The 21245-nt window shown below is 40.2% G+C and overlaps 1 protein-coding gene and 1 pseudogene across 1 annotated transcript; one reads left to right on the forward strand and one right to left on the reverse strand.

Annotated features, from left to right (window-relative positions):
- The first annotated feature begins 1150 nt into the window (after positions 1–1150).
- DPPA2 (developmental pluripotency associated 2) lies at positions 1151–12832 on the forward strand. The gene is made up of 7 exons (XM_007187167.2): positions 1151–1174; positions 3281–3428; positions 4851–5011; positions 5453–5506; positions 5905–6163; positions 10234–10429; positions 12724–12832. Exons 1-7 carry the CDS (start codon positions 1151–1153, stop codon positions 12830–12832), a joined length of 951 nt encoding a protein of 316 aa, XP_007187229.2.
- Positions 12833–19564: 6732 nt separating this feature from the next.
- LOC114238514 (small nuclear ribonucleoprotein G-like) lies at positions 19565–20132 on the reverse strand (annotated as a pseudogene).
- Between the last annotated feature and the right edge of the window lie 1113 nt (positions 20133–21245).

Here is a 21245-nt window from a genome sequence, read left to right on the forward strand (position 1 = left end):
GGGAGGAGCCAGGATTCCAAGCATTATCTGCCTAATCCAAAACCATTTGGTCACACCCTGACCTAGCCAATGTTTACAGACTTTTAGGAGCATAAGAACAACCCTAAGGGCTGGTTGAAGCACAGATTTCTGGGTCCTGCCCTTAAGGATCTGATTCTGAAGGTCTGGGGTGGTGTCTCATAGTTTAATTTTCCAACCAGCTCTTCAGCAAACTGAGGCAGAGCCCTTGCACTTTGAATATAATATAGTATTTAAGTTAAACTGACCCTGGCTCCCTGGGTCCTGAGACTGATGGACCAGACCATTTACCTAGGGGAAGAGAAAGCCCATTGTGAGACCAACGAATGTCAGAGTTGCCATACTGTTTGTGAATATTTTCCCTTAGAGACTCTGGCTCCTTCGAGTGACCTATGAAAACGTCTGTGACTTTTCCAGTCTCATGTCTCATCACATCCTGCCCCCAACATTATCCCCCAGCAATTCCCAAGTTTTTGCAGTTCTTTCTCCTGCATTTATTAGTACATCACTTGCCTTAGCGTTTTGGCTCCTGCTGTTCTTATTCTGAATAGCCAAACCTTTCCCTTCTACTCAGCTCGCCATTATTGCAGGCTTAAAATCTGTGTTTAGAGCTAGATCCAGGAGAGATCATGTTATCCAGTCCCTACAATCTAAATCTAATCTCCCAGTGAGTGACACACCCATGGGCATAAATCAGTTATAAAATACCTTTGAACTTCTATTCCCTCCACAAAGCATCATTCAATCTATCACCAATATTGTTTACAAAGATTGTTTATTTGTTTGTAACTTGTCAACAAGTGTTTGTCATTTTCAATTTTCACCTAAGTCTCACCTTAAAGGAATTAAAACCAAAATTTTTTTTAAAAATCAGGAGTGATATTAATTACCCAATAACTTAACTCTCGCCTAACAGACAAGCCTGGGTATAAAACTGATGAAATGATCACACTGTCAGATAACAAGGGAGGGGGAAAAAGAGGAGGAAGGAAAACAGCTCTTCTGGAAAACAGGAAGTAGGAGACATTTGCTTATAAAAGGAGAAATTGGACTAGAAACCTCAGGGTAAGAGGTTTAAATTGCAGATATCCTTAACATCGCCGGCTCTGCCTTTCTCCGAGAGTTCCTTGGAATGGCACACCCAAATTATGAGAAGGTAAGTTTGGTTTGAATTTCGTTTGTTTTCCCACAGATTCACTTTTTTTTTTAATAAATTTATTTATTTATTTATTTATGGCTGCGTTGGGTCTTTGTTGCTGCGCACGGGCTTTCTCTAGTTGCGGCGAGTGGGGACGACTCTTCGTTGCGGAGCGCGGGCTTCTCATTGCGGTGGCTTCTCTTGTTGCGGAGCATGGGCTCTAGGTGCACGGGCTTCAGTAGTTGTGGCACACAGGCTCAGTAGTTGTGGCGCACGGGCTTAGTTGCTCCACCGCATGTGGGATCTTCCCAGGCCAGGGCTCGAACCCCTGTCCCCTGCGTTGGCAGGCAGATTCTCAACCACTGCGCCACCAGGGAAGTCCCACAGATTCACTTTTTAAAGCCTTTCTAGAGCTCACTTATATTTCCCTCTTTCTGGATGTAAGAAATCGCTATCTGAGAATCTCCCCCCTTTGCAAGCAAATTATTACTTTTCTTTCATGTGATTGCGGTGTACAACTTGGGTGAAAGTAAAAAAGGAGAAACTAAATATTTCTGTTCCTAGTTCAAAGTAAGATATTTATTTTGTAGAAAGACATGTTGTAGCTGGGCAAGGTAAAACGGTAAAGAAATGGAGAGCTGCCGTAAAAAGAAAGGGAAAAGGGTAACGTGGATAAGGTCAGAAAGTGACGTTACTAGTTGGTTTATTTCCCCCAGGAATAAGAAGCAAACCTACTCCCAATGGCCTTGGTACCAAAGGGTTTCCTGACTAGGCTTGGGTAGTCCTGGACTAGAGGAGAAAATAAATTGAGTAGGTTTCATAGGTATTTGCAGGGGCCACTATACCGGGCTAGAGAACTGAATGGGCCAATATGAAGTATATGATTATGGGCAAGTCATATAGCTGCTTACCTCTTGAGTGGAATAATACTCTCCCAATAATGTCCTTTTTTTTTTTTTAAGCTGACCAGTGAAGTGTTTCCTGGAGTGCTTTGAAAAAGTGGTGTACAAATGCAAAATCCCTTTTGCAAGCTTAAGTGCAGAGCAAGGGGAAGTCTTTGAAGAGATTTAAACCGGGGGCGGAGGGGCGGGCGGAGCGGCGCGGTAGTGGGTGGGGTGGGACGGGCGTGGCCGCATCGGATCCACTTAGCTGTTCAGAGAAGAGAATATTACAATTGAGCTGGAATGGAGTTTATTCACCCTTGGATTGGAGAGGAAAAGCTAGAAACTTAAGCATATGTGACTCTATGTTATTGGTCATCTAATTTCTGAGCCTCAGTTGCCTAATTTCTAAAATATGAAAACTAATAAATTACTACAAGTATGTTATAGGATTAAATGAGAAATACAAAAAGCTCCTAGCACAGTGCATGTGGACTGTACAAAACCAGTAAATATCAGTTCCTTCCTACCTATCCACTTTATCTTTCATTCATGAAATTGTTAAAAGAACACTGAGTGTCCACTCTGTGCTGGGCACTGTGTAAGCCCTGCGATAGCAATGGAGAGTTTAAGACAGATACATTTGCTCCCCTCAGGTCGTGGGGCTGAAACAAGGTTGGTATGGCTGAAGCTCAGAAAGCTCAGGGCTCTGAAGCTGGAAAGGCAGGCAGGGGCCCGGCTGTTCAAGAATTTATAGGCTACACCAGGGAGTTTTGTCTTTTAACTGAAGTATTTTAAACAAGCAGGAGAGCAGTCTGCAGAAAGGAGCCAGAATGGATTGGAATAACAGGAGATTACTACTCCTGCTGGTGAGGGTTGATAACTTGAATCACACAACAGAAGATGAAAAGGCAGAAACACCTTCTACACAGATTTAGGAGATAAAATGAAAGTATTTGGTGTTTTAACTGATGGAGAGGAAGGCCATGAAGGAAATGGTTTCCCCAAACCCAAGATCTATGCTTTCATTTCCTTTTATCATCCACATGTAAGTCTGCTTTTGCCCATTTCCTCGTTGTTTTTCTCATCTAATAAAGGGCCTGTGAATCAATATCAAATTCAGGGAATCTCAGTCTTTCCATCCAGCTATTGCCTTCTCTTATTCATTAGTTGTGCCATGAAAGTAAACATTTTAGTGGTACAGCATTAAATGAGAATCAGTGATTGACCATTGCTTTTCCAGAATCTCTTTGAAGAGGTCTTGGGTGAAGAAAATATGGTTCTTACATTGATTCCAGTTAATGAGGAAATTGTTGAAGACCATCAAACGGAATCAAGTGTTTCTTCAACTTCAGAAGTCAAAGTGGAGTCACTGAGTCCAGACGATCAAGGTATGAGAACAACAGGGTGAGCTCAGTTTGCTGCTCCTCCAGCTCTGGAAGCCCAGGAAAAGTAAGATTCTTCTTCCCCTGTCCTTTAACTATGCAACACCCAGCTTAAATCTCACCTTGATCATCTGTGGTAGGAGATTTCTCAAACTCTCATACTATACTGCTTATTTGCTAAGCACCATTACTGTCTTGCTTTTAAAAAGACACAAAAACTAGGCATGTGGAGTGCTTTGGACAGAGCATGACCTCATGGGGCAGCTAGATGTGAGCTCAAATTCCCAACCCATGAAGCTCAATCTTCTTTCCATTTTTATATACTTCTTATGAAAACCAAATCATTCCGAGCTTTTTTCTTTTTCTTTTATTTCGAGCTTTTTTGAGATATAATTGACACATAAAACATGGTGTAATTTTAAGGTGTACAGGGTGATGATTGATGTACATATATATTGCAAAATGATTACCAAAATAAGGTTAATTAACACATCCATCACCTCACACAGTTAATTTTTCCCCCACTGTGGTGAGAACATTTTAAGATTTACTCTCTTCTCAATTTTTAAGCATACATTATAATATTAACTGTAGTCACCATGCTATACATTAGATCCCTAGAACTTACTCATAACTGAAAATTTGTACCCTTTGATCAACATCTTCCCATTTCCCCTACTCCCAATTCCTGGCAACCACCAATCTACTCTCCATTCCTGAGTTCAGCCTTTTTAGATTCCACGTATAAGATCAGATGGTATTTGGGAGACTAAATCATTTTGAAAAGCATCTAGTCTTTTGCTTAGTGAGCAATTACTGATCAAATATCTAGCGGCTCTTAATATCATGACCCTTTGTATCAGGGCTTCATATGAAGGCATTGAATAAGTATTTTCAGAATGATTTTATTTTGGGGGCAAATAACGAGGACTTCCAGATAAAGTAGACAGTGATAAGTTAAGCTAAGCAAAGTGATGTGAGACAAGGTACATTTTCTCTGTAGAGAAAAATGAGGCAGGTTGACAGAATGGAGGACCATTGTTGGATGGGGTGGTTTTAATTATTTCTGTAGGGACAGATATTTTGTGCTCCAACATCTAGACATTTTGGAGGAGCAATCCAATATAATGTTCTATCCAGGTGGTTGTTTATGGCTGCAAAAAGCAGGTTGCTATATGTAGTGTAAATAAAGTGGAATTTAGAATTTGAAAATGTGTATTTGAGTCCCAGGTCTGCCATTTTAATGGTGGTGTGATCTTGGGCAAGTCCTTTAACTCCTGAATCTATTACCTTATTTGTAAGATGAGGAAAAATAGTTGATATGTATATGTACAAATTGGGTTATGAGAAATAAGTGAGAACTTCGTAAAATTTTAAAGAATCTACAAATATTACATTATTACTACTTTGGTTCTCTTCTTTTCTCAGTTCATCCTCCTCAAACAGATGAACAGTTCAAAGCTTGCTCCAAATCTAGTTGTAGTAAACCAATTTATCCCTTGCCAACCATATTGCCTCCAATTAACAATGTGAGTCGGGACACTTTGCGGAAATGGTGCCAACAACTTAATTTGAGTACCGATGGTCAGGTGAGTGCACTGGTGGGAATCTCTGGTGCTTGGAACAAGTATGGGAGCTCTGCCAGCTTTTAATTTTTTAAATTAATTTTAAATCAACCAACCAATCAATTAATTAATTAATTTTAAATTAATTAATTAATTAATTTTTGGGTCTTCGTTGTGGTGTACGGGCTTCTCACTATGGTGGCTTCTCTTGTTGTGGAGCATGGGCTCTAGGTGCGCAGGCTTCAGTAGTTGTGGCATGTGGGCTTCAGTAGTTGTGGCCCTGGGGCTCTAGAGCACAGGCTCAGTAGTTGTGGTGCAGGGGCTTAGTTGCTCCACGGCATGTGGGACCTTCCTGGACCAGGGATCGAACCCGTGTCCCCTGCATTGGCAGGCAGATTCTTAACCACTGTGCCACCAGGGAAGTCTGCAGCTTTTAATTTTTATTTCCCTTCTTAATTTCCTTAGAAAATAGAGGTTTATCTGAGACTCCAGAAACATGCTTATCCTGAAAAAGATCAGGTGAGTGAGGAGTGTGGTGATTAAGTTCTGATTGTCAATTTTTCCTTCTCTCCACCATCTCTATATGGTGGCAAGATTTCTCAACCAAGACAATTGACATTTCGGGCCAATTAATTTCTTTTTGTCCTGGGGCTTGTCCTGTGCATTTTAGGATGTTTAGTAGCCTAAATATCCATGGATTCTACCCACAATGTGTCAGTGATCTCCCTCCCCCTATACACAGTTTTGACAATCAAAATTTCTCCCAGTTGAGAACCACTGCTCTGAGGGAACTAACATTCCTAAACCCTTCCCACACTGACGTACACAGGTCAATGTATGAAGAATGATAAAATCAACCCAAATGTCCTTGGGGCAGTGACGCTTCACTGCATACTCATCGTGAATTCCATTTGCAGAATATTCCTGAATCATCACGGGCGGCCAGATTGCAGTCATCTCCAGGGAAACACAAGATGGTGACCAAGAGAGCAAGTGTTCAGAAAAAGAAGATGAGTGAGAATGAGGAAAGGACTAACATGGTTGAAGTGATAACTTCGGCTCAGGCAGCCATGTTGGCAGCATGGTCAAGAATTGCTGCAAGAGCCGTTCAATCTAAGTCTGTAAATTCACGTCCCCTGCCTACCTCTGTTGAGTCCTTTCTGCCGCAAGCTTCCGGTAAGATCAAACTTAAAGAATGGTTACCATGCCAGAGAAAGAAGGCACACTTTTATTAGTCCAATACTGACGGTAGTTAGAGGGAAAGCATTAGTTAAAATATCTGCAGATGGGATGTTAGGTTCATAGAGGGCTTATCTTGTGATTGATAGATAGCCAAGTTTTGCCTGAATGGCTCTCTGAGCCAGGTGGCTGAGTGGGGACACTTTCTCATCACTAAGCACAGATCCCAGGTGGGAAGAAAGCATAACCTGGTAATGTGGTCAGCCACAGCCTGAGGTCTTCCCCTTTCTCTTGGATTGGAAGAATTAATTAAAATGACCATGGTTCAAACCCTCGTCTTACCACTTCCTAGGTATGTGACACTGTCAAGTTACTCAGCGGAAACCCTGGTATCCTGATTTATAAAATGAAGATTTCAACTATTCTACTTCATAGAATGATTGTGAGGCTTATGAAATACAATTTGGTATCCTAAAAGTAGGCAATAATAATTAAAATATTTGGGGCCCCTGTCCTCTTGAGAAATCTCGAGAATAACTTAGCCCCATCTTTCTCCAATTCCTGCTCCACTCTTTGATATTTCTGTTTTCATTTCCATCAGACCCTACCTCAGGCCAGCACAAAGTCATTCTCTTTTGTGGCTTGAATTCTTTTCCTCTCTCCACCCCATTTCCAGAGGTGTTCTGGATCCTCTTTTTTTTTTTATTATTAATTAATTAATTTATTTTTGGCTGCGTTGGGTCTTCGTTGCTGCGGGCAGGCGCTCTCTAGTTGCTGCGATCCGGGGCTACTCTTTGTGGCAATGCGCAGGCTTCTCCTTGCGGTGGCTTCTCCTGCTGCAGAGCATGGGCTCTAGGTGTGCGGGCTTCAGTAGTTGTGGTGCACAGGTTTAGTTACTCCAAGGCACGTGAGATCTTCCTGGACCAGGGATCAAACCAGTGTCCCCGGCATTGGCAGGCAGATTCTTAACCGCTGAGCCACCAGGGAAGTCTCTGGATCCTCTTTTATTCAGGACTGACCTGTGTGGTAAGGCACATCGTTCACTACACAAAGGACCCAGCCAACAAAAAGACTGGGAGCTGAAACTGGCCTACTGTCTGCTCCCCCAGCTGTACTCCCTTATGTGAGGAAAAATGGGCACCTTTTACTAATGTTCAAAAGCACTGTCCAGCCACGGAGCTGTCTCTGGAGACCTGCTTCCCCAAAGCTGACACCTCTTTCTAATTTTCATTAATGTGCCATATGAGCTAGCAGCATCCCAGACTTACTCATCCTTTTATTTATTTTTTAATTTTTTAAAAATAAATTTATTTATTTTATTTATTTAATTTTGGCTGCTTTGGTTCTTCGTTGCTGTGCGCGGCTTTCTCTAGATGCGGCAAGCGGGGGCTGCTCTTCGGTGCGGTGAGCGGGCTTCTCGTTGCGGTGGCCTCTATTGTTGCGGAGCACGGGCTCTAGGCACGTGGCCTTCAGTAATTGTGGCACTCAGGCTCAGAAGTTGTGGCTCGTGGGCTCTAGAGCGCAGGCTCAGCAGTTGTGGTGCATGAGCTTAGTTGCTCCACAGCATGTGGGATCTTCCTGGACCAGGGCTCGAACCCATGTCCCCTGCATTGGCAGGTGGATTCTTAACCACTGCGTCACCAGGGAAGCCCTACTCATCCTTTTAGTTCCTCTTCATTCAGCAGTTATCAAGCACCTACTGGGATACAGGAGTGTGCCTAGCCACACTCTTTAAATTACTCTTTTAAAATTTATTTTTTAAAATTTATTTTATTGAAGTATAGTTGATTTACAATGTTGTGTTAATTCCTACTGCACTGCAAAGTGATTCAGTTATACATATATGTATACATTCTTTTTCATATTCTATCCCATTATGGTTTATCACAGGATATTGAATATAGCTCCATGTGCTATACAGTAAGGCCTTGTTGTTTATCCATTCTGTGTATCATAGTTTGCATCTGCTAATCTCAAACTCCCAATCCATCCCTCTCACACCTCCTCCCCCTTGGCAACCACAAGTCTGTGCTCTCTATGTCTGTGTGTCTGTTTCTGTTTTGTAGATAAGTTCATTTGTGTCATATTTTAGATTCCACATATAAGTGATATCATATGGTATTTATCTTTCTCTTAATGACTTACTTAGTATGATAATCTCTAGGTACATCCATGTTGCTGCAAATGGCATTGTTTCATTCTTTTTTATGGCTAATACTCCACTGTGTATATGTGCCACATCTTTTTTATCTGTCAATGGACATTTAGGTTGCTTCCATGTCTTGACTATTGTAAACAGCTCTGCAATGAACACTGGGGTGCATGTATTCTTTCGAACCATGTTTTTCTCCAGATATATGCCCAGGAGTGGGATTGCTGGATCACATGGTAGCTCTGTTTTTAGTTTTTTAAGGAACTCTGTACTGTTCTCCATAGTGGCTATACCAATTCACTTTCCCACCAACAGTGTAGGAGGGTTCCCCCTTTTCTCCACATCTTCTCCAGCATTTGTTATTTGTAGACTTTTTAATGATGGCCATTCTGTATGGTGTGAGGTGGTACCTCAGTGTAGGTTTGATTTGCATTTCTCTAATAATTAGTGGTATTGAGCATCTTTTCATTTGCCTGTTGGCCACCTGTACGTCTTCTTTGGAGAAATGTCTATTTAGGTATTCTGCCCATTATTTGACTGGGTTGTTTGTTTTTTTGTTATGAACTGTTTGTATATTTTGGAAATTAAGCCTTTGGCGGTCTCGTCATTTGCAAATATTTTCTCCCAGTTCATAAGGTTTTTGTTTGTTTGTTTGTTTATGGTTTTCTTTGCTGTACAAAAGCTTGTAAGTTTGATTAGGTCCCATTTATTTATTTTTGCTTTTATTTTTTTTGCCTTGGGAGACTGACCTAAGAAAACACTGCTACAATTTATGTCACAGAATGTTTTGCCTATGTTCTCTTATAGTATCATGTCTTATATTTAAGTCTTTAAGCCATTTTGAGTTTATTTTTGTGTATGGTGTATGTGTTCTAACTTCATTGATTTACATTCACCTGTCCAACTTTTCCAACAGCATTTGCCGAAGAGGATGTCTTTTCTCTATTGTATATTCTTGCCTTCTTTGTCAAAGATTAATTGAGCATAGTGTGTGTGTTTATTTCTGGGCTCTCTATTCTGTTCCATTGATCCATATGTCTGTTTTTGTGCCAATACCATGCTGTTTTGATTACTGCAGCTTTGTAGTGTTATCTGAAGTCTGGGAGGGTTATGCCTCCTACTTTGTTCTTTTTCCTCAGGATTGCTTTTACAATTCTGGGTCTTTAATGGTTCAATAAACTGTAGGATTTTTTTTTAGTTCTGTGAAAAGTCATGGGTTATTTGATAGGGATCATGTTAAATCTGTAGATTGCTTTGTGTAGTATGGCCATTTAAATAATATTAATTCTTCCAATCCAAGAGCGTGGTAATCTCTACTCTTATTTTACAGTCTGACTGGGGAGATTTTATAGATATTTAAGCCTACAGTGATTGCTCCTTTCTCTCAATTCCAGACACTTGATATCTATAGGACTTACTACTCTGTTGTCTCTCAAATATCCCATCTCCCCAATTAGATTGTTCCTTAGACTTTTAAAAAAGGATCCTTTTGCCTGTTTTCTATAGTTGAGGCAGTACAATGTAATGGTTAGGCAAATTGGCTGTGAATCAGAATACCTAGATCCTTGTTTTGGTTCTGGGAAAATTATGACATTTTAACACTGTAAGCTTCACTTACTTCACCTGTAAATAAGAAAAGTAAATAGAAGGTAAATATTAATAATGTTCTTAAGAATAAATGTATTAATACATGTAAGTCACTTAGCAAAATCCTGGACACAAAGCAAGGTTTCCAAAAGTTAATTGTTATTGTCCTCTGTGCTATGTAGTTTGTGAAGTTAGATTACAGTGTCTTTTGGTCTACATTTTTCATGCTTCTCAGTCAGTTGATTCAAGAGTGACTCACTGAGGGATTGGATTGGGGTACTGTTACCTGATCATAGCAGTTTATATTTGCTTCTTTTTCCTTGCCTAGGTGTCCGGTGGTGTGTGGTCCATGGCAGACCACTCTTGGCAGACACAGAAGGTTGGGTTCGCTTGCAGTTCCATGCAGGTCAGACCTGGGTGCCTAACACTCCCAGGAGGATGATCTCTCTCTTCATGTTACCTGCCTGCACTTTCCCATCCCCAGACCTAGAAGATAATATGTTATGTCCTGAATGTGCTAAGAGGTAATCCTTAAGTATATTTCTAAATATGACACCCAGAACAATAGATGTCTAGATGGGTTTCTGGAAACTTTAGTAGGAGAAGGCAGAGGGCAAACATGCTGTTTTCTTAATTTGCCATATAGATCAGGCAAAAATAGGAAGCAAAAATAATTTAGCAGTGGATTAAAACTCAGATAAACGTGGCTTCTTCTTAGCAACCTTAACAAGGTAGCTGACAAGTTAAGACCTTAACTGCCTCAATTTTAGAGAGATCTGTTTTAAGAAAGAAAAAATTAGGTTCTTACCGTATGTCAGATACTTAGCTGGGAATACAAAAATTAGCAAAACAAAACCCATGTAGCATGCTGAGATGAAAATGAGTAAGAGATGCTATGAAACTATCTGGAAAGTACCTATATTGCAGTGACTTAGGGAAACTTCAGAAGGGCTTACATGTACTGAGGAAGAGTTTACCAGTTAGAAAGTAAAAATTTGGGCATTTTGGTAGTCGAAACAGCCCCTACCAATACATGGAAATGGAAGAATGTGACCTGCTTAGAGATTGCAAATAGGCCAATATGATTGAAGCTTATATTGACAAATAAGTCTGGGAAGGAAAGGAGCAGACTATTGAAGGTTTTGTATCTATATTAAAGGTCTCATATTATCCTGTGGGTCATAGTTTCTCAGTCACTTTTGGGACATAGATTTCTTTGAGAAAATAATGATAACAACATCTTCTCCACTCAAGGAAATACACATTGTGCATACACATAAGCAGTGCCTTAGGTTTTATATAGACGTGGAACTCATGAGCACAAAATTCAGCTTTTGGTGATAGAATTGGATGGAGGTGATGCAAGATGGGTGTGAAGGGAAATTAGGTTTTTATTTTTATTTTTTTATAGTTATATATTTTAAAAATATTTATTTATTTATTTGGCTGCATCAGGTCTTAGCTGCAGCACACAGGCTCTTCATTGTGGCATGCGGGATCTTTCATTGTGGTGCGCGGGCTCTTTGTTGTGGCACGTGGGATTCTTTCTAGCTGTGGCGTGCGGGCTTAGTAGTTGTAGCACATGGGCTCCAGAGCGTGCAGACTCAGTAGTTGTGGCACGCAGGCTCTAGAGCATGTGGGCTTCATTGCCCCGTGGCATGTGGGATCTTAGTTCCCAGAACAGGGATCTATCCCGCATCCCCTACACTGGAAGGCAGATTCTTAACCACTGGACCACCAGGGAAATCCTGAGGTTTTTTTGTTTTTTAAGAAAGTAGATTGAAATCTTGTGACAGAGACTATATTGGAGGGTAAGAGATTACTATAATAATTCTGGAAAGATGTAATTTATGACCTTGGCAAAGAATTTGAAGCGGAATGGGACAAATGTAAGAGTTGCAGGAGTATAGAGAACAGAATGCTATCTTATTAGAGGAAAGGCAGAAGTTCAGTTCAAGGGCAAAGAATGATACATGGGACATGCTTCACATGGGTCTAGTGTTCGGAGAAGTATGGGTTAGAGAGAAACATCTTTGGGAGTCATTAACATGCAAATTGAACATAAGAATATGTAAGAATTAGAAGGGACTGCAGAAGAACCTTAAAAGAGAATCAGCTTATTGATGGCAGGTGAGCAATGAAGACTGAAAAAGTGCAGTTAGAGGTTGGGAGATAAATGAGAAAAAAAGCAATGGGTCGAGAGTTTCAGAAGGAAATAGTTGGTAGTGAGATGGCCGTGTAAGATTATGGTTAATGCAGTGTTGCTGGGAATGTCAATTTGGTACACCATTGGCGGCCTTTTTGAGAGTATGTTGAGAGGGTCGGGTGATAGTTGGAGCAGAGCATGTGAAGAACTAGGAACAGGTCATATTGATGATCTCTACTACCTGGGCTAGAGGAGATAGCAGTTAGTTGAGGCAGTAATATCAAAGGAGCTTGTTTGTGTCTTCCCTTCCTTCCTTCCTTCCTTCCCTCCTCTGTTTCTTCTTTTTAATTTTTAATGGGAATACCAAGAGTGTGTGTGAACAGAGAGGGGATGTGGGGAGAAGCTGTGAGGAGGAAAGGGAGATTATAAAGATAAAGGAAGTAGAACCAATTGTAGTTTAGAGAATAGGAGCCCTGATATTAAGTGGACAATGTTGTTCCTTTGCTTACTACATAAAATCTTTTTACCCACCATCCTTGGGTGGTGGGGCAAACTACTCACAAACTCCAGAAGGGTATTCCTCATTTTATTGGTCATTTTCAAGGGGTTGGTATGTAATGGTCTATCTTATTCTAACCATTTTCCAAAATTTTTTTCTGACTTGCTTTATAGGAATAAGAAAATTATGAAAAAATTAATTGCAATGGGGAAGAGGAAGAAACCTGGTTTGGACATACCAACATCATTGGTTTTAGATGGGCCATGTCTTAATACAAAATAAATGGTTAGCGGAGGGGAAGGGGTGGGGTGTGGGTGAAATGTGTGAAGGGGGGTAATTGTATGGTAATGATGGTAACTAGACTTATATCACTTTTGTAGTGTACCCAAATATCGAATTACTATGTTGTACACCTGTAACATAACATTATATACCAATTTTACCTCAATATAAAAAAATGTTTGTTAGAATACACCAGTGAAGCCATCTAGTCCTGGACTTTTGTTTGTTGTGAAGTCTTTGATTATGATTCTATCTCCTACTAGTAATCATGAAAAAAAAAAAAAGATAAATGATGGAGAGCCCACAGTTAAAGTGACTTGCATCCCAATGATTGCTATGCTCTGTCCTCGCCATCCTCAATGTTGCCTGATGCCTTAAGTACAGATGGGAATGTCTGGATTCTGTACTTAGGTTTACCAAAAAGTGATTGTTACTGCTGCTTCAAGTACTAGCTATATAGAATGTAATTTGGTTTTATTTTAGTTAATAGATTTTTGGTTTTTTAGCAGTTTTAAGCTTTCAGAAAAATTGAGCAGAAATTACAGAATTCTCAAATACCACCCCTCCTCCCCACCCCATTTCCTCTACTATCAACATCCTGCACCCGAGTGGCACAGTTGTTGAACCTACATTGACCCATCATTGTCACCCAAAGCCCATAGCTTATATTAGGGTTCATTCTTTGTTTGTACAGTCTATGGGTTTTGACCAGTGTATAATGACATACTCATCATTTTAGTGTCATACAAAATAGTTTCACTGTGTTATAAAAATGTTCTGTGCTCCACCTATTTAATACTTTCTCCCCCCCAACTCCAGGCCACTGATCTTCTTCCTGTCGCCATAGCTTTGCCTCTTTACAGAATGTCATACAGTTGGAATCATACAGTAGCCTTTTCAGATTGACTTCTTTCACAACAGAAAATGTATTTAAAATTCTTTCATGTTTTTTCATGGCTGGATTGCCCACTTTTTAATGCTGAATACTCCATTGTTTGGATGTACCATAATTTATCCATTCACATATTGAAGGCCACCTTGGTTGCTTCCAAGTTTTGGCAAGTATGAATAAAGCTGCTATAAACATTTGTGTGCAGGTTTTTGTGTGAGCATACATTTTCAACTCATTTGGATAAATATCAAGGAACATGATTTCTGAATCATAAGAGTATGTTTAGTTTTGTAAGAAACTGGTAAACTATCTTCCAAAATGGCTGTATCGTTTTGCATTCCCACCAGCAATGAATGAGAGTCCCTTCTGCTCTGCATCCTCACTAGCATTTGGGGTTGTCAGTGCTTTGGATTTTGGCCATTCTATCTTATTTATTTTTTTAATAAATTTATTTATTTTATTTATTTATTTTGGCTGCGTTGGGTCTTCGTTGCTGCACGCAGGCTTTCTTTAGTTGCGGCAAGTGGGGGCTACTCTTTGTTGCGGTGCGCGGGCTTCTCATTGCGGTGGCTTCTTTTTGTTAATTTTCTGGATTAATTAGTATATTTAGAAAATTGATGTTCAACATGATTGATATAGATGGATTAAGATCTATATTTGTTTTCATCACCCTCTTTTTGAATTTTTTTTTCTTCCCCTCTTTTCCTTCTCATTTTAGTTGAACGTTTTATAGGACTCCATTTTTTTCCCCCTCTCCTGTATATCAATTACACTTTCACTACTGTATTTTCTTTGTGTGCGCTTGCCCTTGAGTTTGCTATGGTTAGTAGCAATCAAGTTCTTTTTCTTTTCTTTTCTTTTTTAAATATGTCTTTTTTAAAAAATGAATTTATTTATTATTTATTTTTGGCTACGTTGGGTCTTTGCTGCTGCGTGTGGGCTTTCTCTAGTTGTGGCGAGCAGGGGCTACTCTTTGTTGCAGTGCACGGGCTTCTCATTTCGGTGGCTTCTCTTGCTGCAGAGCATGGGCTCTAGGTGCGCGGGCTTCAGTAGTTGTGGCACACAGGCTCAGTAGTTGTAGCTTGCGGGCTCTAAAGCGCAGGCTCAGTAGTTGTGGCACATGGGCTTAGTTGATCCGTGGCATGTGGGATCTTCCTGGACCAGGGCTCAAACTTGTGTCCCCTGCATTGGCAGGAGGATTCTTAACCACTGTGCCACCAGGGAAGTCCCCAGCTCTTTTTCAAATAACAATATAGCAATTCATGAGTATTGCAAGTGCCTTGTAATATAGTATTTCCAAATACTACTTCTCCCTTATAACATTGCTGTCATTCATTTTATTTATCCATTTATTTATTTTGAACAAACATGTTAGATCAATTAGGAATAAGAAAAATAAAAGATTTTATCTCCTTTTACTTCTTCTCTAGAACTCTTCTTTAGAGCTGAGTTTCTGCCCTATATTATATTCTTTCTGAAGATTTTTTTTTAAAAGAATCCAGGTTTATTAAGCCAGACATTAATTTGCAAGAGATTTGTAAAACAATGTCACTCTTCTGACTAAATTTCTTTTATGAAAATATATTATTTTCCATAAAGATATTTATGTTAACATGTAATGGGTTTATTATTTTTAGTGAAAAAATATTTTTAAAAGTTACTCAGTTTTAATGTTTAATCTGGCAAATATTGATAGACAAAATATCAATAATTCTCAATAATTTTTAGGAGTGTGAAGGAGTTCCAATACCAAAACGGTTGAGAATAGTTGATCTAGTCCAACCCTCTCTCTCTTGTTCCCCCAATTTTTAGAGGCTTGGAGTGGGAAGGGGCCCTTCCCAGGGAGATTGTGGCTCTGGTCCTGACACTCCATATTTGGTGAAAGCCTTTGAAAAGGATACCTCCTCTCTGGTGTATTCACTCTGTCTTCATTGGATCCTTATCTGGATTTAAATGTCTTTGAACTTTTTTAAAAAAGGTCTTTCTCTATACATATACCTCCTTCCACCTTACAATTGCTAGGTCCTTGTAACAAACTTCTTGAAGAAATTGTTTACACTCATAACACTACTTTCTCATCTTTCACTCACTCATTCAATATATATTTATTGAGAGCTATGTACCATATACAGTTTTAGGTGCTCATAACTCAACAATGAATTAAACAAAATCCTTGTTCTTTTAAATCTTACATTCTAGTGAGGGTAGACATGTCCAGAAAAATTGTCCAGAACTTGTAAATGGGCAGAAGAGGATTACTGGGTGATCTTTCATTGTAGTGCTGGGGTATACCTTTGACTGACTTTATATTGACTAAGCTATCTTACAACTTTGTAGGGGTAGAGGCTAACTTGTAGAAAACTGATAGCAATGCAAATAATTCTTGTCTGAGAACAATGCAAATACTTCCTATTCCTAGTAATGCAAATGGATTTTGTCTAGTAGAGATGGAATTCATTTCCATCTGGTAGAAGAAATAACTCCCAGAATTACAGTTTTTTGCTTCATAGGATATTAGTATTTTTGCAACTATTAGCAAATTCATTTCAGTATTCCTTTGGCTGATAATCTAAATCTCTGAAACTCAAATTCTCATTTGAACAAGTCTTACCTATCATCTTACTGGTTCCCTCATTATTTAAGATAATAATGGATGAGTAGTTTATTATGATGAATAAAATCTTTGTCATGTGTTCATTTGATATTTTTATAAGAGATATGTTTTCAACCTTTTGAAAATTATTTAGCCGACTAAAAGAAAATAAAATACATATCAGGTGGTAATAAGTCAAAAGAATAAAACAGGGCAAAAGGACAGCTATTAACTGGTGGTGTAGTATGGTACTGTTTTAGATAGGGCCAATCAGTCAAGTCCTGCACTTCTCTCTCTTAACTGTAAGTGGAATCCATTCTCTCCTCTCCATCTTCACTGCCACCACATTAATCCAGACCATTACCTTCTCTCATCTGATGTCCTCGCCTTACTCCTACCTACTCCGATCATCGGCTATCAGATGATCATTTTTATAAACAATTATCTGATCATGTTCCTCTTTTCCACTGGCTCCCTATGTGGAGTCAAGTTTTATGGCGTCTAAACCTTACACAATTCGGGAGGCCCTCTTTGAGAAAACTAATGCAAAAATTAGGTACCGAGCCTTGAAAGGGGTAGTGCAAATGACAGGTTCTGAAACTTAAGCTTCATTAGCTTCACTATAAATCTGCCTCTGCCTACAAGTCTAGCCTCCTTTTTCTCTACCTCAAGACCTTTCTCCGTACAATTTCTGCCCAGAAGTCTCTTGCCGTCCCGTTTTTTTTTTTTTTAAATATGTGGTTTAACACAAAGTTTGAATGCAAAGTTAATTTTTTTTTAATATTAATTTATTTTTATTTTGGCTGTGTTGGGTCTTCGTTTCTGTGCGAGGGCTTTCTCTAGTTGCGGCAAGTGGGGGGCCACTCTTCATCGCGGTGCGCGGGCCTCTCACTATCGCGACCTCTCGTTGCAGAGCACAGGCTCCAGACGCGCAGGCTCAGTAATTCCGGCTCATGGGCTTAGTCGCTCCGCGGCATGTGGGATCCTCCCAGACCAGGGCTCGAACCCGTGTCCCCTGCATAGGCAGGCAGTTTCTCAACCACAGTACCCAGGGAAGCCCTTCCCGTCCCCCTTTTGCCTAGATAACTCTTGAAGTACTCAGCTCCCGATCCTCCCTGAAACCCCAACCGGATTAGGTACCTTTACAGTCTCTCCCAAGTCCAAGCATCCCAGCAGAGCCAGCTTTCTGTGCAAATGATCCTTCAAAAGATCCCTGGCTGGGCGGGGTTTGCACCTGAGATGTATCTGTGGGCGGAGCCCCAGGCGAGAGTGAGCCGTGGTCCTCTCCCCTTTACGTCCGGTGTGGGGCGCACCACCTCTCCGGAACCTGCACGGCTCCCGTTGCGGTGCCGGTCGGAATTACTGGGCGGCGCACGCCGACTTGGCTGCGCCGGTAGTGGGAGTGCTCGGGTCATGCGGAAGCCTGTGGACTTCGCGACGGTCCCGCGGTGACATAAGAAGTGGGTAAGATCCAGTGACAGCAGCCTCCTGCCGCCGCCCCTCGGGAAACTTCTCCAGCCCTTCCACTCACTTTCCTCACCCTCCTCTGAAAATTTTCTAACATTTCTTGCGAGACAGATGTACGGGTGACCAATGCCCTCAGTTTTTGTCTGAGAAAGTATTTCTTCTTCACTTTTGAAGGATAATTTTGCCAAACATAAAATTCTAAGTTTTTTTTTCCTTTAGATACTTTAAATATCGCTTCACTCTTTTCTTGCTTGCATGTTTCCCGAAGAGAAGCCATAAATTTCCCCTTTCTCCTCCAGACCTTCATTAGGAAAACATTAAAGCACATTGAAGGGGCTTCCCTGGTGGTGCAGTGGTTAAGAATCTGTTTGCGAAAGCAAGGGACACGGGTTTGATTCCTGGTTGGGGAAGATCCCACATGCCGTGGAACAGCTAAGCCCGTGCACCACAGCTACTGAGCCTTCGCTCTAGAGCCCATGGTCTGCACAATGAGTAGCCCGTGCACCGCAACGAAGAGTAGCCCCTGTTCTCCGCAACTAGAGAAAGGCCGTCGCAGCAATAAACACCCAACGCAGTCAAAAATAAATAAATTTATAAAAAACACAACACACTGAAGAACTGAAAAAAACAATACAATGAATGCCTGTATTCCCTCTACCTAAATTTAGTGTGTTAATATTTTTCTAAAGTTGATATATATTATTATAGCATATATAATTTTTTTACTAAATTATTTAAAAGTTGTAGAGATCAAAACCAGAGTTTTTCAAATTTTCACATTTGTTCAAAATGTTTCTAAACAAAATCCAGTCAATGTTTACACATTATATTTGGTTATTAAAACTTTTTCAGGATCAATTCCCTCATTACTTTCTTCATTACTTTTTTCTTTTTTTTTTTTTGGCCCTGCCTTGTGGCTTGTGGGATCTTAGTTCCCCTATCAGGGATTGAAACTGTGCCCTGGGCAGTGAAAGAAGGGAAACCTAACCACTGGACCACCAGGGAATTCCCAATTACAATTTTTTTGAAGAGTCTAAGCCAGTTGTTTTGCAGAAGGTCCTACTTTTTTTTAAAAAAATTAATTAATTAATTAATTTTTGGCTGTGTTGGGTCTTCATTGCTGCACCCAGGGTTTCTCTAGTTGTGGGGAGCAGGGGATACTCTTCGTTGTGGTGCGAGGGCTTCTCATTGTGGTGGCTTCTCTTGTTGCAGAGCATGGGTTCTAGGGCGCGTGGGCTTCAGTAGTTGTGGCGCACGGGTTTAGTTGCTCCACGGCATGTGGGATCTTCCCGGACCAGGGCTTGAACCCCTGTCTTCTGCATTGGCAGGTGGACTCTTAACCACTGTGCCACCAGGGAAGCCCCCTCCTTTTTTTTTAAAAGTATAGTTGATTTATAGTATTTCAGGTATACAGCAAAGTGATTCAGTTATAGGTATACATATATATATGTATACTTTTTCAGATTCTTTTCCACTGTACATTTTTACAAGATATTAAATATAGTTCCCTGTGCTATACAGTAGGTCCTTGTTGTTTATGTATTTTATATATAGTAGTGTGTAATTGTTAATCCCAAATTCCCAATTTATGCCTCCCCCCCTTCCCCTTTGGCAACCATAAGTTTTTCTTTTGTTTGTTTGTTTGTTTTTGACTATTACAAAAGTTTATTTAGCAAAAAAGTTCAGTAAGAAAATGTACATGACTCAGATTTTATCATAGTAAAATGTGGAGAGGGGACACATAGAAGCAGTTGATTTCTCTGGTGAACACAGCCATTGTTCATACTTGTTCCAAGGCTTCTAACATGATGATACTATTTCCTCGTATTACCACCATTCCAGTATTGTTCTGTTGCTCACTAGTTGCCATCACCACACATTCATCTATTACAAGATTCATAAAGGGATAGAATCCCTACAGTATTCCTTGGACATATCTGCCACCGTTTAATTTTTTTTTTTAAATGTTTCCTCTTTAATTTTATTTATTTATTTATTTATTTATTTTTGGCTGTGTTGGGTCTTCGTTTCTTGTGCGAGGGCTTTTTCTCTAGTTGCGGCAAGCGGGGGCCACTCTTCATCGTGGTGCGCGGGCCTCTCACTATCGCGGCCTCTCTTGTTGCGGAGCACAGGCTCCAGAAGCGCAGGCTCAGTAGTTGTGGCTCCCGGGCCCAGTTGCTCTGCGGCATGTGGGATCTTCCCAGACCAGGGCTCGAACCTGTGTCCCCTGCATTGGCAGGCAGACTCTCAACCACTGTGCCACCAGGAAAGCCCCTGCCACCATTTAATTTTTATGATATCTTCTTGTCCATAAATTTCTTCAACTCAGGAGGGTGAGCTTTGCTCATGATGTCTACTCAGCGAGCTCAAAGATGCCTCCAAACAGAATTCGAGTCCTCCCTCATGCTCTATGACTCCATGCTCCATGGCTACAAACAGTAGCCATGTTTGTTTTCTATGTCTGTGAGTCTATTTCTGTTTTGTAAATAAGTTCATTTGTATCATTTTTTTAGATGCCACATATAAGTGATATGATATTTGTCTTTGTCTAATATCCTTCATTTAGTATGATAATCTCTAGGTCCATCCATGTTCCTGCAAATAGCATTATTTCTTTCTTTTTTATGGTTGAGTAAAATTCCACTGTGTGTGTGTGTATATTATATATATATATAAAATATATATATTATATATATGCCACATTTTCTTTATCCATTAATCTGTCGGTGGACATTTAGGTTGCTTCCACATCTTGGCTATTGTAAATAGTGCTGCTAGGAACACTGGGGTGTATGTATCTTTTCCAACTAGAGTTTTTGTCTTTTCTGGATATATGCCCAGGAGTAGGTTTGTTGGATCATATGGCAACTCTATTTTTAGTTTTGTAAGGAACCTCCTTACTGTTCTCCTTAGTGGTTGTAGCCATTTACATTCCCAGCAACAGTGTAGGAGGGTTCCCTTTTCTCCATACCCTCTCCAGCATTTATTATTTGTAGACTTTTTTTTTTTCCATGCCACGCAGCTTGTGGGATCTTAGTTCCCTGAGCAGGGATTGAACCCTGGCCCCGGTAATGAAATTGCCGAGTCCTAACCACTGGATCACCAGGGAATTCCATATTTGTATACTTTTTGCTGATGGTCATTCTGACCAGTGTAAGTTGGTACCTCATTGTAGTTTTAATTTGTATCTCTCTAATAATTAGTGATGTTGAGCATCTTTTCATGTGCCTTTTGGCCATCTGTATGTCTTCTTTGGAGAAGTGTCTGCTTAGGTCTTCTGCTCATTTGTTTGATTGAGTTGTTTGTTTTTTTGATATTGAGGTGTATGAACTGTTTGTATATTTTGGAAGTTAATCTCTTGTCAGTCCTATCATTTGCAAATATTTTCTCCCATTCTGTAGCTTGTCTTTTAGTTTTGTTTATGGTTTCCTTTGTTGTGCAAAAGCTTTTAAGTTTAATTA

Source organism: Balaenoptera acutorostrata, chromosome 4, assembly GCF_949987535.1.
Source record: "Balaenoptera acutorostrata chromosome 4, mBalAcu1.1, whole genome shotgun sequence".
Taxonomy (NCBI): domain Eukaryota; kingdom Metazoa; phylum Chordata; class Mammalia; order Artiodactyla; family Balaenopteridae; genus Balaenoptera; species Balaenoptera acutorostrata.